The sequence below is a fragment of the Pyrus communis genome, chromosome 15, assembly GCF_041283825.1.
Source record: "Pyrus communis isolate YQ-2024b chromosome 15, ASM4128382v1, whole genome shotgun sequence".
Lineage (NCBI taxonomy): Eukaryota > Viridiplantae > Streptophyta > Magnoliopsida > Rosales > Rosaceae > Pyrus > Pyrus communis.
Window position 1 is genome coordinate 40,668,761 of NC_142579.1, and position 17,578 is coordinate 40,686,338.

Sequence of the window (17,578 nt, forward strand, 5' to 3'; positions counted from 1 at the left end):
CACTCATCCCCCATAGCTTTTCATTGCTTCAATGGCGCAAGAAGATTATCACAGCAAGTGGAAGATCAAGAAGGAGCTGACGGCTGCCGAGGCCGGAGGATGTTGCCTCTATTTAGACATGAACGACGTCGAGATGCATATATTTAGGTATTGGGACCGGAACAAAATCATAAGAGTAAACATAGATTCAACACCCATCCGGGTAAAGGATGTCGACACCAATACCGTACACATACTACATTTTCGCATTTACAGGGAAAGGCGCCCGGTGTTTAGGGATGGGCAATGGGTTCACCCGCCCCCGTCGACGCCATCGCCATCACCACTATCGCCACCGTCAAAGGAAGTCATATTAGGCCCAACGGATACCCAATGTCCAACCTTATTGGCTGTGTTTGAAGGCCACTGGCGTCTTAATTTTATTGAGCGTAGGTCACTTGGTCCTGGTGATCAAGTCGGGATATATTACGACAAAACAGACTCATATGAATTATGTTTTAGTGTCTTGAGTCGGAGAGAGAGTTACAAAGAGCTTGTGACTCGGCTTGATAAAAACATCCCCCCATACACCCGAGGTCGCGATTTCGATTCCTCCACTCCATCAGAAGTATCAATAAACAAAAAAAGAAAAGGAGATATCAAGTAAAAGAAGGGAGAGCTAGATGAACTTTAAGATGTCGGATTATATGACTTGGTTTATCCATGCTCCAATTTGCTTACTCATGCTGTTTATTTAAGTAATACATACAATCTTAAATCTTTCTCACATTATTTTTTACCAATCAAGTGAAATGAACATTGTATAACTATCTATGAATCTTAAAAGGACGATATTATTTATCATGTCAAATTGTTACTATTAGCTTTAACAAAATAGCAAATACGATAAAATAATCAAAATTATCTGCGTACGAACAAAAATAGAATATCATTCAAATTATACTGAAAATGTAATTTAGTCTAAACAATTTTTTTTTGTCCTTTTGACTTAACCGATACGAGGAAGATAAGTTCAAACCGAGAATTTTAAATGTAAATTAAACGTTTTCAACCGTCGGAACTATAATACGTTTTCGGACAACCATTTGTCTTAAATAAAGTAAGCATTGCATTGAATGCATTCATGGATTACCACCTTGAAGGAAGCTTAGTTGAAACGGCACCACCTGTCACTCTCATGAACTGACTGCTGATCAGCGCTCGGCAAGAAAACTTGAATCTTTAATGCAAATCCACTTTCTTTAACGCCACAAAAATAAAAGTTAATAATCTTTCTTGTTTTCTACGATTTCAAACTTCCGTGGTCACGGTTTTACCTAAAGAACCAAAATTTGGTACCAAAACGAAACGAAAAATCCAAAACCCTCGAGCAAGTTTCACAATATCGGATTGTCCTGCTGCGTGTGGAGCATTTCTGAAGATGTTGATGTTTTAGCCGATTTTGAGATTAACCCGGTTCCTAATTTGGGTGGAATTTGCAAAATCTTGGGGTTTTGGTGGTGTTTTTGATCATGGGTTGGAAGTACAACGCCGGTTTGGGGTTGATTGGCACGGTTGTGTTCATCTGGGTCGCTTCTGCAGAGGTTACTCAGGTTTGTGTTCATCCATTCTTTTTCCAAGTTGATTCTTTGTTTGTTTATTTAAAGTTTGATTCTTTGGTTAGGGCAGTGTGTCTGCTGTCTTGCAACCGAGTTTGAATCTCCGCTCCATTGATTAGAGTAGTTTAGAATGTCGCCTTATTAGTCCTCACTATTCCGTTCTGTATTTCTTTGGGGACAAATGAGATGGACGGTATGGTATCTTGAGCCGATCACGCACGTGCGCGTTGACTCTCCCCAAGTGGCAGTGATTGAGTGATTGAATTGAGATACCGCTACAATGACATCCTCGTGTTCTTTCCCTTTTTTATTGGGGTGATGTTTCTTTGAGGATTTATTGTGGTTAGAGAAGATTGTGTTTTAGTTTCTCTCTTATTTTCGTCGAAACAAATGGAGGCGTAGTTACATTATCATGGTATTCTCTCATTAAACTAGATATTTGGAATGATGTGTTTTCTATTGCTGTGATTTGAGCTTATCTATGTTGTTAAACTTGTACTGTGCAAGTACACACAGCCATTTTCGCTCACTTATCTCGGTGTGTCTCTAATGGTGGTTTATCTGCCTATATCAGCTTTGAAAGATTGGCTCTGCAACTTATTGGAACGAAATTTAGTTAAGAACTTTTGCAATGGCAGTGTTCTGTGCACCTCAGTCGGGCTTGATATTCCTCTTAGAATAAATGAAATGCCCCACGTTCCAGAAACAGATGTTAGAAGCTGCCTAATAACCGACAAAGATCTTAGTAACACGGAAGAAGGGCGACCTCTAATGGATAAGAGTGAAGAAGATGAACCTCGCTTGCTTGAACATAGTCGTCAACTTCGTCCATGCGAAGTTGCAAAATTTGGCTTGCTTCTTACTCCATTGTGGTTTATCACAGAGGTAACATGAGTCATTTTGGCACCCCTGTTACTCATATCAACCTTTTGGAATTCTATTCACATTTTAAGTTACGTTGCGTTAAAAGAAACGGAAATCCGCATGGTGCTCTTGGTTCTTTTGATATGCATGGATTCCTTTTATGCTTTAAAAAAGTACTGCCAAAATAGAGTTAATTTCTTGATATTTTCATCTCCCAATCGGAGGATTTATATAGGAATACAAGCAATGATGATCAGGTATGAAACCAGTACAAGAAGTCATAAAAACACTGCTATGAAACTACTGCCTATACCTAACTTTACTGCTTACAACTACTTTATTAATTACAATGGAATTCATGTCTGATTTCCTAATTCTTTAGTCAACAATGGTTGCTTCAGTTAACAAGTCTACAATGGCTGCTTCAGTTAACACTCCCCCTCAAGTTGGTGCATAAATATCTCGAATGCCCAACTTGCTAAGTGAAAGATGGAAAATCCTACTTGACACTGCCTTTGTTAAAATATCTGCTAGCTGGTCATCACTCTTCACATAAGGCAAGTTAATGGTACCATCAACCAACCTTTCCTTAATAAAGTGCCTATCCACTAAATGAGCAATGCTAATGGCGGCTTTGTTATCACAATAAAGATTTGATGGCTTTGTAGAATTGAAACCCAATTCTCTCAACAAAATCTTGAGCCATAACAATTCTTGCACGCCGTGTGCCATACCTCTAAATTCAGCTTCAGTACTGGATCTAGCCACTACATGTTGCTTCTTACTGCGCCAAGTAACTAGATTTCCTCCAACAAATGTAAAGTATCCAGAAGTCGATCTGCGATCAGTTACTGACCCAGCCCAATCTGCATCAGTGTATCCTTCAACTTCTTGATGTCCATGATTGGAAAACATCAAGCCTTTTCCAGGAGCAGACTTCAAATACCTGAGAATGCGTTGTACATCATCCATGTGGGCTTCACTTGGCCTATGCATAAATTGACTCACCACACTTACAGCATAGGCTATGTCAGGTCGTGTATGAGACAAATAAATCAACCTCCCAACTAATCTTTGGTATCTTTCCTTGTTAGCCGAAACTTGATCAGGATAGTCTCCTAATCTATGGTTTTGCTCAATTGGTGTGTCTGCAGGTTTACAAGCTAACATCCCAGTCTCAGTTAATAAGTCTATAACATATTTCTTTTGAGAAAGAAAAATGCCATGCTTTGATCTTGCAACTTCAATACCCAAGAAATATTTCAAAGTACCCAAGTCCTTCATTTCAAATTCCTTGGCTAGATACATTTGAAGTTTTTGAATTCCCTCGACGTCATCACCTGTAACCACCATATCATCCACATAAACAATTAAGGCTGTAAGTTTACCTTTATCATGCTTAAGAAATAAGGTATGGTCAGCCTGAGTTTGCTTGAACCCATAATTTCTCATCGATTGAGTGAACCTGCCAAACCATGCCCTTGGTGATTGCTTCAATCCATACAAGGACTTTCTCAACCTGCATACTTTGCCAATATCACAAGTGGTAGTGAATCCAGGAGGAAGATCCATGTATACTTCTTCATCCAAGTTTCCATGTAAAAATGCGTTTTTCACATCAAACTGTTGTGGAGGCCACCCCAGATTTGCTGCCAATGACATAAGAACCCTAATAGTGTTGATCTTTGCTACCGGCGCAAAAGTCTCTTGATAATCAATGCCATAGGTTTGAGTATAACCTTTGGCTACCAATCTGGCCTTGTACCTCTCCACTGAACCATCAGCTTTATGCTTTACTGTGAACACCCATCTACACCCAACAGGTTTCTTGCCTTCAGGAAGTTTAACCAGTTCCCAAGTGGAGTTTTTTCGAAGAGCGTCCATCTCTTCAATCATAGCTTTTTTCCATTTTGGATTTTTAAGAGCATCCTGTAACTTATTAGGAATTGAGACTGATGACAATTGGTTTGCAAAAGCTATATAAGAGTCTGACAAGCGATGAGATGAAACAAAATTAGATATAGGATATTGAATACCCTTTGTAGAAGAATAACCATAACGAACAGGGGGTATCCCTCGATTTTCTCGAATAGGATAACGAGAACCAGACTCATGATGTGGTTCATTTGGATCAGCACTTAATGAAATCTCATGATTAGACTCATCAAATATAGTAGGCTGAAGAGAAGGAGAATGAGTGGTTACCTCAGGATAATTCGTATGAGTAGCAGCTGATTGGTCAGAGAGTTGGTCAATGAGGGGATCTATATGTGGGTGGTCTATCTCATCAGCCACTTTTTCTTTTTCTTTTCCTTTATCTCCCCTTTTTCTTGTCCTCTCATATACCTTCAATATTTTTCCACTCTTTGCCTCATCATTAGGCAAATTTGGACCATCACCGGCATCAGACAAGTGTTCATCCGAAAAATGCATACCACCAATGTCAAGTGGCCACTGCTCTTCCTCCTTACTCCCCATCTCCCCCTGAAGAGAAGTGACCGAATCTCCCTCTGAAAAATAAGCCTCTTGTTCCTGAAAGGTAACATCCATAGAGACAAAAATTTTCCCATTGGGAGGATAGTAACATCGATACCCTTTCTGAGTAGCAGAATAGCCAATAAATATACATTTGATGGCTCGAGGATCCAACTTATCACGATTTTGCATGTGGACATGAACATAGCAGACACAACCAAACACTTTTGGAGGAATATGAAGGAGTGAAGGAAGAGAATGATACTGGGAAAGGGTTTGGATATGTTCACTCAATCGATGAGAAATTATGGGTTCAAGCAAACTCAGGCGTTTGAAATTGGAGAACACGTGATGACATGCGATTGATAAGAAAAACAGCTGTGTGAATGGCATCACCCCAAAAACGTTTAGGAACATGCATAGCAAAACATAAAGATTGAGCCACATCCAAGAGGTGACGATTTTTACGTTCTGCTATACCGTTTTGTTGAGGAGTATGTGGACAAGATGTTTGATGAATGATACCTTCTTGTTGAAAAAATGTTCCAAGTCCATAATTCAAATACTCTTTCCCATTGTCAGATCGAACAACTTGAATTTTAGCATTAAATTGGGTTTGAATCATTTGATGAAATATTGGAAAAACAGACATAACCTCACTCTTACTTTTTAGTAAGTATACCCAAGAAACTCGAGTGCAGTCATCAATGAAAGAGACAAAGTATTTAGCACCAGTATAAGTAGGAATATGAAATGGTCCCCAAACATCAGAATGAATAAGAGAGAAAGGAACATCACTTTTATTGGAGCTTAAAGGAAATGAGACACGATGATTTTTAGAAAAGATGCAAGTTTCACAATGGAAATTAGAAACCTTGACTTTAGAAAATAAAAAAGGGAATAGATATTGCAGGTACTGAAAGGAAGGATGTCCCAATCTTTTGTGCCATAACCAAATTTTTTCAGAAGCTTCAAATTGTTTAGCTTCCACTTGACAACTGTAACTTGTCTTCTCACAATCTGGTGGTAAGTCCAAGTAGTATAGACCTCCCCTCTCTCTACCATGACCAATCAACGCTTTCGTTCGAATATCCTGAAACCAACAATGAGTAGGAGAAAAGATGGCAAGACAGTTTAGTTGATTTGTAAGTTTACCAATGGAAAGCAAATTGTGAGAAAGATTAGGAACATGTAAAACAGATGAGAGAGATAGGCATGGTGTTAATGAGATGGAGCCTGCTCCAAGCACTGGAGTGGAAATACCATTAGCAACTTTAACGGTATTTAAAGGTGGAGTAGTGTGAGAAGCAAACCATGAAGAGTTATTTGTCATATGGTCAGAAGCCCCCGAATCAATGATCCAAGGTTTATTTGGAGCACCAAATGTGGTGTTCAAGGCAAAACCAAAGTTACCTGCGTCGACTAAGGAAGTGGAAGCAGTGGTAGGAGAAACTGAGTGAGCAGATTGATCTACTCGAGGCACGGAAGGCGTTGGTGTAGACAGGTGTGCTTGTGATCCAACAATGCTTTTCTTTTGATTTTCCTTCTTTTGAACCCACCAATCAGGATATCCATGCAACTTAAAACAAGTGTCTCTAGTATGCTTATCCTTGTCACAATAAGTACACTTCCTTGTATCAGTAACTTTAGATCCACCTGATCGAGAATTCGAGACTCCACGGGGAAATCGAGACGGAGCAGCTACCATGGCTGATCCTTCCACTTGTGGGCCAACCAACATAATGGTTTGCCTACTTGCTTCAGCATTCACAATAGCATAAGCAGCACGAACAGATGGCAAAGGTGTTTGAGTCAAAACTTGACTGCGAACATGATCTAAATGAGGATCAAGGCCAGCCAGAAAATCATACAATCTTTCTTCTGAAATTTCTGTCTCTCGAGCAGCAACATCATCAACACATTTCAATTTTCCAGGACGTAAGAAATCTATTTCTTGCCATGTTTGCAGAAGTTTACCATAATATGCAGATAAAGACTCACCATTCTGGCGAGTCGCCAGTGCTTGACGGCGAAGTTCATATAATTTTGATGCATCTTTTTCAATTGAGTAAGTTTGGGTAACAGCATCCCAAACATCTTTTGCAGTAGAGAGTTAGAGAAAAATGGCCCGCAAATCTCTAGTCATGGAGTTGAGAAGCCAAGATTGAACCATGGCATTCTCTTCCTCCCATATAGCATACAATGCATCGGCTTCTGCTGGTGCCTTCTTTTTTTCACTGACATAAGACCATTTGCCTCTGCCAGTGATGTAGATGCGGACACTTTGGGACCACGAGGAATAGTTGGACCCATCCAACTTGTCTGGGGTGATATGCAGAGACATATCATTTTGTGTAACAGCAGCTGAAACAGTGGTCTTGGAGTCACCCATTACTACTGCAACGAATTCTCTTTATTGAAACAATAAAGAGTCAGTCTCACTGAGAGAGATGCAGGAACAAAATGCAAGGAGGAAGAGGCAATGGCACGGGTTTGTTGGGTGATTCCAACGGGTATGGTTTATAGGGTATGGGGTAGTATTTAAAATTTTTTTTTTTTGTTTTTTGGAAAGTTTTATGGGTTCGTGGAGATATTACAAATGGACAGAAGATGGGTAGAGATGCAGCGGAATGTATATGGTTAACAAGCTCAATATGGGTAGTGATGTTGGTAGATATGGCCAAAGAGAGATTGGATTCGTATGAAAGTAGAAGGCCTGCTATTCTGCAGGTCTTATGGGGTAGATGGCAGTAGTGCCAGTAGGTTAATCAGAATAGAAACTCCTTTTGGATCAGAATGGCTCTGATACCATGCCAAAATAGAGTTAATTTCTTGATATTTTCATCTCCCAATCGGAGGATTTATATAGGAATACAAGCAATGATGATCAGGTATGAAACCAGTACAAAAGTCATAAAAAGACTGCTATGAAACTACTGCCTATACCTAATTTTACTACTTACAACTACTTTATTAATTACAATGGAATTCATGTCTGATTTCCTAATTCTTTAGTCAACAATGGCTGCTTCAGTTAACAAGTACCAAGTGACATATTGATATATCTTTGTTCTAATGCAGTATCTGTCGAACTCTGCACTGGCAAATACCAGTGTTGCAAGTACAACTGTCCTAACTTCTTCGTCGGGGCTCTTTACACTTTTCTTTGGAGCTCTTCTTCATCAGGATTCCATAACTATTGCAAAGATGGTTGCTGTTTGTGTCACCATGGCTGGTGTTGCCATGACCACAGTTGGAAAAACTTGGGCACCTGATGAACTGCTGAGCATATCTGAGTAAGTTTCTAGCCAGTAGGAATTACTTTTTATTCATGTTTTACCATCGTTTCACTGTATCTTGTTCTTTGTTGCGTAAAGGATTAGAAAGCAAAATGGGAGATATTTTTGGTCTTCTCTCAGCTGCGTCATATGGATTGTTTACGGGTAAGACATTACATTTCAGGAATCCGGTGGTACTTGAACTCTTTCACAAATATATATCTGAGACAGAAGCTTTTTGGATACATTGGTCTCTTCACTCTGTTTGGTCTGTGGTGGCTCGGTGAGTAGAGTAATTATTCCATTATCTATTTATCGCCTCCGTCTTCCCTGAGGTTAAATTACATTATGTCCACATACGGTCATGAATTTTAGGCAAAAGTTGATAGCTAGATCATTTGTTGCCACAAAGAGAATATTAGTCGGACTATATCTCAACCATTGGTTATGATTTTCACTCTAGAATACGACTGACCTGATTGCACACAATGCTTTTTGTTGAAAGTTCGGAAAGAAAAGTGAATACATATTGAAGTCTCTTCGTGGTTTGAAATGGAGAGGCCTCACAATGAAAAGACAGCACTTGCTCTCGGGTATATCATTTGGTTCTCTTTGAGTTGCATCGCTCACAGGCTCACAGCAATGGTTTGTCATGCAGTGTGGCCGCTCAATGCCATCGGGATTGAACCTTCATTTGAGTTTCCACATTCAAAATGTATTGCCGAAGCTGTGCTGATAAATGGCTTTGTCGGGAGTGTTCTTTCGGATTATTTTTGGTATGTAAAACTGCTTTCACATACATTGGGGGTCATTTGGGCACTACAAGGACATGTAACGATTTCAGACTGATTTATTTTCATGTAAAAAATTTTCTTTTTCTAATCTCTACAAGAGGTGCACGACTACCTTTTCATAAATAAACTGTAAGAGGTTGGTTCGAGTATGTTGTTTGGCGGCCAAATCTACGCTTGAATTCTCTATACTTCCTGCTTCTGTTTTTTCATCTATCTATGAGGCTACAAAATGCTGATGCCCAATGCTTTTAACATGAAATGAAACTTTGACAGGGCTCTTTCCGTGGTTTGGACATCTCCATTAGTTGCAACGCTGGGCATGTCCTTGACAATTCCACTTGCAATGGTAGCCGACTATGTATACATTCAAGTTTTTAACATCATTGGTTCCATTCAGGTACGCCACACTATGTATACATTCAAGTTTTTAACATCTAATCTCATGTCAGTTGGGGAAGCCTATCAAGTAGCTTTGAGACGGAGCTCCTAACTGTATAGTCAGTTTTTGTGAAGGTAAGTATTACGCTAACTGCGTTTCTTGAACTCAGGTTTTTTCAGGATTTGTGATGGCAAACGTTTCGGACAAGTTCTCGAGCAAGCAAGAGTTGCAGTAGTGATGCATAACAATCTCGATGAAGTTGTAGTTTGTACTAGTAAATTTTACCCGCAACATGTTGTTGCGGAAGCGAAAATATAACTATAGACTATATTTTTAACATATAAATAACCAAAAACTAAGATAAACATTAAGTTGAAAATGGAGCAAATATTTTTACAAAGCTGTCTAAGTTTATGTAACTTATAGAAAAGACATTGTCAAATGCCTTGCCATTGATATACAAAAATGGCTAGTCTGGTATTCCCATTGATAGTCATCCTAGTGCTTCATTTGTATATTTACTTGAGCATAGAATATCCCATAAGAGCACATTTTCCTAGAAACAGTCACTGCAAATAAAACAATTTGGATCGTCAGGAAAAAAAAAGAAAGAAAAAAAAGTTACAACTGAAACAAAATTAAATGTACATTTAACCCCAAAAACCAAATTAAATGTACATTTAACCGACTTAACACGATGGAAGGCATAAATCAAATCTAGGAAATTATACTCAACCTGCATTGCAGAAACAAACACTGTAGCATATATATGCATTCTCAATGTCCTCAGCAAGTTCTCTCTCCAATGGCTTTGCAATCTATAAAAGGTTTTTAGAAGATTATAATTTAGGGGTGTGATATCCACACACCTCTTTTTACTTCTCCTATACCTTTTTAGTTTTTGACCATCAGATCGGATGAATTGAAGAAAATCAACAGACATAAATTAATAAATGATGTGTGAGAAGTAAAAAGAAATGTGTGGATAGCACACCCCACCAAAGCCCAAAAACCATAAATAAAATGAGGGGTAAAACCGGATGGGCACTGTTAATGAACAGTATCCATCCCCTGAGCTTTAGTATATATAGAATGTTTAATGAATACGTCTATCACATTTGTAAAGATATACGGGAAGATCAGCTGCCCCCTACATTGTATACAACATACAAACTTGTATGGATCTCTCTCTCTCTCTCTCTCCCCCCTTCCCTCCCCTAGTCATCACAGAAGCTTGATAAACAAATTTTAGCAGAGTTTGACAAAGTTTTGGTAATTCATTTCTTGTTGAAATTTAATAATTGCAAGTTTTGAATGAACTATCATCTAAACAAACTTGGGATGTTTTAAGTGCTGTTTAGATAATTAAAAGAAATTCTTCTGACAATTGTATGCTCGAAAAAATTACAAGTGTCTATAGTTAGAATTACGTTTTAGCATTTTATAGAAGGAATTAACTTGGTTCAGCAGCCATTCCTACTTACAATCAATCCTGTGTGGACACGTGTCCAAGTTTTGATTAAAAAAATCAAAATTTGGATACGTGTTTACACGGGATTGGGTGTAAGTAGGAATGGTTGCTGAAATTTCAGCAAACAAGTCTTGTTCTTTATAGAATTTGTTTCCCTGAAAAGAACTTTTATTTTGTGGAAAAGCACTTCTAGTTCCACTTGGCAAGTGCTTCAACAAAGTACTTATTTACGAGGGAGAAGTTTTTGTGTCGAACTTAATAAAAAATGTTTTTGTAAAAATGATTTAAATTGTCGGTGTTTATTTTGTTTGATTTAACAAATCTAAAAATAATTTTTTTTTATAGAATTACATCTTGAGCCTAATAATGATTAATATTGAACTCACAGTTCATAAGACTTGAATGTAAAATTTTCGGTTACACAATATGACAAAATTTCGACCTATTAAAAGGGCTAGCATAAATAAATAAAATCAAAGTTTATCTTTTAATTAACAAAATAAAAGTCGATCGAAGATTGAATCCGTCACCAACTTTACTTTTAATCCGAAAAAAAAAAAAAACAAGTAAAAAACAAAAAGAAGCAGCGGAGATTGGAGAGTGCCGGCCCGAGGCATTGAGAGTTGAGCGCGTATTCAAATTTATATAGTCGGATCAAATCGAAGAGTGGCGCTGCGACTCTACTGCTGTAACTGCGTCGGAGAAGAAGAAGAGGACGGCGACGATGGATAAGGGAAAAGGAGTGATGGGAGCAGGTCGGAGATGGGCCGTTGACTTGACTGACAACTCAACCTCCCCTTCTTCCCGCGACTTCCCCGACCCCCCTGGCTTCTCTCGCGCCTCCCTCGAACAGGTTCCCTCTCTCTCTATCTTGCCTCTTCGTTCGATTTGGATTTGGATTGGATTTGTTCCCAATTGATTGGATTTGGGGTTTTTGTTTTTCTGTAGGATGATTCGACTGTGAGTCGCCAGAAGAAGGATGCCGAATCTACTTGGAAAGCTCAGGTACTGATTCCCCTCCCTAAATTCGAATTTATTTTAGCAATTAGATTTAGGGTTTTTTAGACTTTGGATTTCAGGCCATTTTATGGGTGAAATTGAAACATTGTACCTTTACCTTTAACTTGATAATAATCACTTGATCGCAAATTGGGCATGATTTAAATTGCTGATGGATTACAATTGTACCTGTTTTTCAGCTGAATTTTCTTGATCCCTGTTAATATTCACGAGAATGCGGATGGTTTGAATTTATGTGATCTCATGGTTTCTTTGTGCTTCTGCAGAAAGCTTGGGAAGTTGCACAGGCCCCATTCAAGAATTTGATGATGATGGGTTTCATGATGTGGATGGCTGGGAATACAGTGCATTTGTTTAGCATTGGAATCACATTTTCCGCTCTTTGGCAACCCATAAGTGCCTTACAGGGTGTAGGGAAGGGTAAGATGATTCTTCTTCTGTTAGTCGGTCTGTATGTGTGGAATTTTCAGTTGTAGGGGAAGAATACGATTGAAAGCAATATAGAACTTGAAATCTTGTATTGTTCTTGCTTGTCTATATTGCTGTCTGATCATATGAATGGTTTCCGATAACCAGCAGTCATGGCCTTTGGGTGTTAATGTATTGTTCCATTTTCTTGTCTCGCACAATATTTACAAACCAAATTTTAAAAAACGACCTTGTTTGGTATGATTCATTGTTTGTGCCTAATGGTGCATATAAACCCTTCTTTCTTGTTTGGCATGATTCATGCTGTCTAGTGTATTTTTCGGTTTGCTATGACTTCTTACCATGTTCATATGTTTATGCAATTTTTTTTTTCATGACATATGCTGTACATCTTTGTCTGTTAATTCATGCTTATATCCATTTCCTTGTTTTGGTTCATGCTTATTTTAATGTGGTTATGCAGTTTTTGAGCCCTATAAGGACGGCAAAGTAGATCTTATTGCCCCAAAGTTGCTCTTCATTGCCCTTAATTTAGGGGGTTTAGCATTGGGTGTTTGGAAGGTGAACTACATTTGTTATCCTTTAAATTCTTCACCCCACTATGATTATCTTGACGAAATCCAGTTTATTAAATTTGTTATTTTCCTTGGCAGCTTAACACCTTGGGGTTGCTTCCTACACATGCATCAGATTGGGTTTCATCGTTACCCCCTGCTCAGGTAAAACTCTTCCTCCTTAGCTACTGAATTACATCTGGCATGTGGTATTTTCTCATTTTATTTTGAACCATCCCATTTGTTCTAGAAATTTCAGCACCACTACATTTTCCCTAAGCAGTTGAAATCACGGAACCATTGATTGACTTAAGCTGCTTCATCCAAAACTTTCTTTGATACTGAAGTTGATTTAGTAAATGGTTCCTTGCGAAAGAAAGTTTCTTGTAGTGGAGAACTTTCCCTTGCTTCCTCTTCTTGTAGGGAGGGAAAATATTATAGGCTGTCCATAAGATTAAGTTAGTCACCAAAAGTTTCTAAAGCAATTCTCCAGCGTATGATAAATAAAGAACCAGGCAGCCGTGTGAGCTTTTGAGTCGGTTAGCAACATAGCAGCTAGGTGAAGGTAGTTAGAGAGGATAATTTGAGATACATCAAGGAAGTAGATGAGGTAGATCTTGCAAGTTTTGTAAGCTGTATGAGTAACAAAGAACTGTATTGGAAATGTTTCGATGAAAGTTTACGAGGAAATTCAGTCCCCTGTTGGGAAGATTATGTTTCTTTTTCTCTCTACATGCACACCCGTGGCCCGTATACACCCAAACATATCATATCAAACACTTTTGTGCACTTGGTAGTCTGGAGCTTGTTGATAGCTACAAACTCCTCATATAAAACCGTGGAAAAACTTGTTTATTGCACAAATCATACATGTCCTTTTGGTAATTGTCATTTTCTTTTTAACGTGTAATTCGCAGTTGCACTCCATTTTGGCCCTAATTCCATTGGTGTCATGGTTATCTTTCTTGGCGGCTTCCGCATGCTGTTTTCTAGCTGTAACCTTAGGGCGCTTTTGAACATTTTCTGTTTCCCCGAATTTCAGGAGGTTGAGTATTCAGGTGGTGGCATTCCTCTATATTGACAAAAATGTTCGGTCGGGATGGCTGTCAATCTCGAGAAAAGGTGAACGGCAACTTGCAGAAGCAGGATGAGAATTTGTTGCTCTTTACTGGCCGATGGCGCATGGCCAAGCCTGGATAATGTGATTTTTCCGACTTCTGAATGATATTACTTAGTTTTGTTGGCAATAGAAACTCAGTTTGTAGTTCTTTTTTAAGCGACTCAATGAATTCTCATACCATCTATAATTTTAACGCTTCCATTTGGGCTAGCAGTTTACGAGGTAATCTTAATTAAATTATGCTTTTATTGGTAAATCAGTGATAATTATTACTTAATTTAAAGATTTTAAATTACAGAAAGAGAGAGAGATGCAAACTTGATCGTCTATCCATCAGTACCATTTTGATATAGACTGAAGCAGACCCTTTGTCCAAAGGCCCTTTATTTTTCCATAAAAATGAGGATTAATTGTAGAGTCTATCGAACTTCAATGGTCTGAACTATTTGTTTTTTTAGTCTCTATTCATAGATTATTTTTTATAAATAATTGATTCGAATTGATTGACTCATTTAATTTTTATGAAGAATTGTTTTTTAAAATGCAATGTTTGTCAATTTTTTTGATCCTGATTTGGTTAATATTTTGTAAGCGTGATCTATGAAGTATAACTTGAAAAATAAACGATTCTGATTGCTAAAGTTTGAGAATTATCCATGAAGAGCCTGTTGAATGAAGTAAAGTTGCATCCAAAATCATTGACTTATAAATAAATAAAAAGGAAAAATATAATCAGAAAAACAAATAAAATGTTCTAACTTTCAATATCCACCTTTCCTTTTTCCCTAATAAAAAAAATCTGGAAATAAATAATTTTAATTTTGGTTGGCGAAGAACTTAAAAGAACAGACGATCGACAAATCGAGCATTCATCTACTCCGATACCCAACAACCTCCAAATTCTCCACATTTACCATCGTCGCCCTCGCCAACAGTAATCCAACACAACGATGGAGTTCACGGCCCAGCAGCTGATTCAGTACAACGGCACCGACCCATCGAAGCCCATATACGTGGCGCTCAAAGGCCGCGTCTTCGACGTCACGGACGGCAAGTCGTTTTACGGTCCCGGAGGGCCGTACGAGATGTTCGCCGGCAAGGACGCCAGCAGAGCTCTGGCGAAGATGAGCAAGAACGACGAGGACATCACCGCCTCCCTCGACGGCCTCACGGAGAAGGAGATCGGCGTCCTCGCCGACTGGGAGAAGAAGTTCGAAGCTAAGTACCCAGTTGTCGGCCGCGTCGCTTCTTGAAAAAGTCTCTGCCTTTGGTCAAATTTAAGGGTTAATTGTATGTCGTTCGACGCAAAATAAGTGCTTTTGGGAAAATCTGCTTCTGGGTATGTGTGATTGTTATCGTTGTATGTGATCTTGGATGTTGTTGTTTATGTTTAGTTGCCATGGATGGATATGAATAAATAATTAAATATTATGATTGTGTGAATTTGGATTCATCGATAATAAGTTGTGTTCTTGGATGAATTTTGACTTAAAGGTTGAGTATTAGGCAGATTTGTGCAGTTTTATCCAGCTGAACTATTTGTATCCCTAGTGTTGTATGGATTATCTGTGTTTTTCCTGTATTGGTATTTGGTAGTGAGGGAGGTCGGACTTCCCCTCGGATTCCATTGAGGCGGTGTCCCAAGTCAATCATGTGCCGCCGTTGCCATATGAGCAAGTTAAACACATAACAAATTGGCTTGAGATACTACCACTGTTTCTCTCGTAATGAGTGTTGTACTACTGTGTATGGTGTTATTGTAAGTAGGCATGAAATATAAATAGTGTATGAACAAGATTGTAGTTTGTTGATCTCGGTTGATGTATGCTGGTTTCGATTTCTAGGGTAATGGTTTTGTTTCTAAATTTTACCAAGTCTGTTGCTGGAATTCAGCTGCAGAAGACTTATTTAGCTAACTCGTCGAAAAAGTGGACAATTAGAGCTTCAACATGTTGGCAATTACTGGTTTTGGTCCTTCAACTTGCCATATCAATCAATCTCTGCAGGTCCTTTTCTTTTGGTGTTCCTCACCTGCAGCAGTTGAAAGGTACTGCTGTTGATAGGCTTAGACATTGTAAAAGTGTAAACTGAATGTATAAACTTGTATTATATGCTTGGTTACTTCTTGTCACTGCCTTTTGTTTTCTTTCTATCAGATAAATAGATTTTAGATGGATCAAAAGTGGACTTCTGCCAGCTCGTTTAGCTGTTTATGGAGATTGATTAAGGCTAGATTTATTTTGCGCGTGGTCTTCTATGTTTTTGGGACGAAAATCTTACGCAACATCTGCCAACACACAAGTTCTTAGTGTGGAATTGGTTCATCTATGCAGATTGCAGTGCTTAGTGCATTCGAGGGTAGTTTTACAGAGTTTATGCTTGTGATTGCAGTCACTCTAAATGTGTTGTGAGGAATGTGCTCAAGATGCCCATTTTGCGGCAAAATCTTGGGCAACCGGGTGTATATTTTCTTGTGCCCATCTCTCTCGGCACATGACATCACTCGAGGAGAGAATTAAGCTTAACAGATATAATCTGAAAAGGAATTGGCTGAAATAATCATTTTCCAAATCTTTGTTGCTTGAGAGGATAAGATTTCGGTACGTTGTTAATATCTTGTTATGTCGCTGATATGTGATAATAAGGGATAATTGGTCATGATCAAATTCAATGTGTGGCTGGTCTGGGTTCGGTTGTTTCTAAGGTTGAGAGAAGCAACCACTTCTTTGCAGGAATTTTTTACCATGTGTAAGGTAGTTTACTCGCTTAGTGTTTCACGGGATGGATTTCATTAACACGGATAGACCAGAAATGGTCTTCGCAAGCATCCGCTTTCTGTTCAAGAATCGCCAACTCGACGTCGTCGTCACCTGCTACATAAGGCCAAAAACTTGTGTTGATATTTAATTTTGATTAGTTAATTGATTGAAATTTGATTTCTGAAAACTTAGGAAAAGGTTTAATCAAACTAAATCCAGGATAAAATCCACTTCAATAACTACAACATTATCATGAAATTCCCATTATCTTTTTTAGGTCAACACGAAATTCCGGTTCTAGTAAGGCCAAAAGGCCCGAAACCCTACCATAATGGTGGCATCAGCACCCGACCACTTTGATCAAGTTTTTAACCACTCTGATCTGTCTTCACTATTTGTACATTTGATTGAATAAATGCTCCCTGATTAGTGATTATAATAATTTTGTGATCTCATATTGTAGAGGTGATTTTCAAATGAAGATTAAGAAATTGAACGCTTCTTATTACAAAACTTTTTCGATCAAAATACTTTATTCGAAACAAAAAATAAGCACATTCCAAGAAGGAATGCAAGTATTATCCATGTTTGCCTTGAATGTGCAAGTGTCCATTCTTTTTGTTAAGGTTTCCAAGTATTTTCTTGTGAACATATACTTTGCGTGAATAGTCACTTAGTACTACCGTTTAGTGATATTCATTTTCATTTGTAAGTGAGAGGTTTTAAGTTTGATTATTGCCAAAGCGAAATTGAACCATATTATTACGAGTTCATAGTGAAGCTAAGTCCACTCCTTCCCTTATTCCTTATCGTTTGTTAATAATAAAAAAAATTGTA

The 17,578-nt window shown here is 38.3% G+C and overlaps 3 protein-coding genes and 1 non-coding gene across 4 annotated transcripts; all 4 read left to right on the plus strand.

Moving 5' to 3' along the window:
• The first annotated feature begins 31 nt into the window (after positions 1-31).
• Positions 32-771, plus strand: LOC148691020 (B3 domain-containing protein At2g33720-like). The gene has a single exon (XM_088685948.1). The coding sequence runs from the start codon at positions 32-34 to the stop codon at positions 644-646; it is 615 nt and encodes a 204-aa protein (XP_088542074.1). The 3' UTR covers positions 647-771.
• A 367-nt stretch (positions 772-1,138) lies between these two features.
• Positions 1,139-10,587, plus strand: LOC137714840 (putative transporter C405.03c). The gene is made up of 8 exons (XR_015956800.1): positions 1,139-1,592; positions 2,073-2,483; positions 8,019-8,244; positions 8,315-8,498; positions 8,874-8,991; positions 9,283-9,406; positions 9,558-9,658; positions 10,481-10,587. It is a non-coding gene; the product is annotated as a putative transporter C405.03c (transcript).
• Positions 10,588-11,371: 784 nt separating this feature from the next.
• On the plus strand, positions 11,372-14,238 carry LOC137730410 (uncharacterized). The gene is made up of 6 exons (XM_068469422.2): positions 11,372-11,712; positions 11,808-11,864; positions 12,146-12,299; positions 12,772-12,869; positions 12,962-13,027; positions 13,905-14,238. Exons 1-6 carry the CDS (start codon positions 11,584-11,586, stop codon positions 13,941-13,943), a joined length of 543 nt encoding a protein of 180 aa, XP_068325523.1. The 5' UTR covers positions 11,372-11,583; the 3' UTR covers positions 13,944-14,238.
• Positions 14,239-14,749: 511 nt separating this feature from the next.
• Positions 14,750-15,425, plus strand: LOC137730426 (putative steroid-binding protein 3). The gene has a single exon (XM_068469423.2). The coding sequence runs from the start codon at positions 14,933-14,935 to the stop codon at positions 15,233-15,235; it is 303 nt and encodes a 100-aa protein (XP_068325524.1). The 5' UTR covers positions 14,750-14,932; the 3' UTR covers positions 15,236-15,425.
• The last annotated feature ends 2,153 nt before the right edge of the window (positions 15,426-17,578 follow it).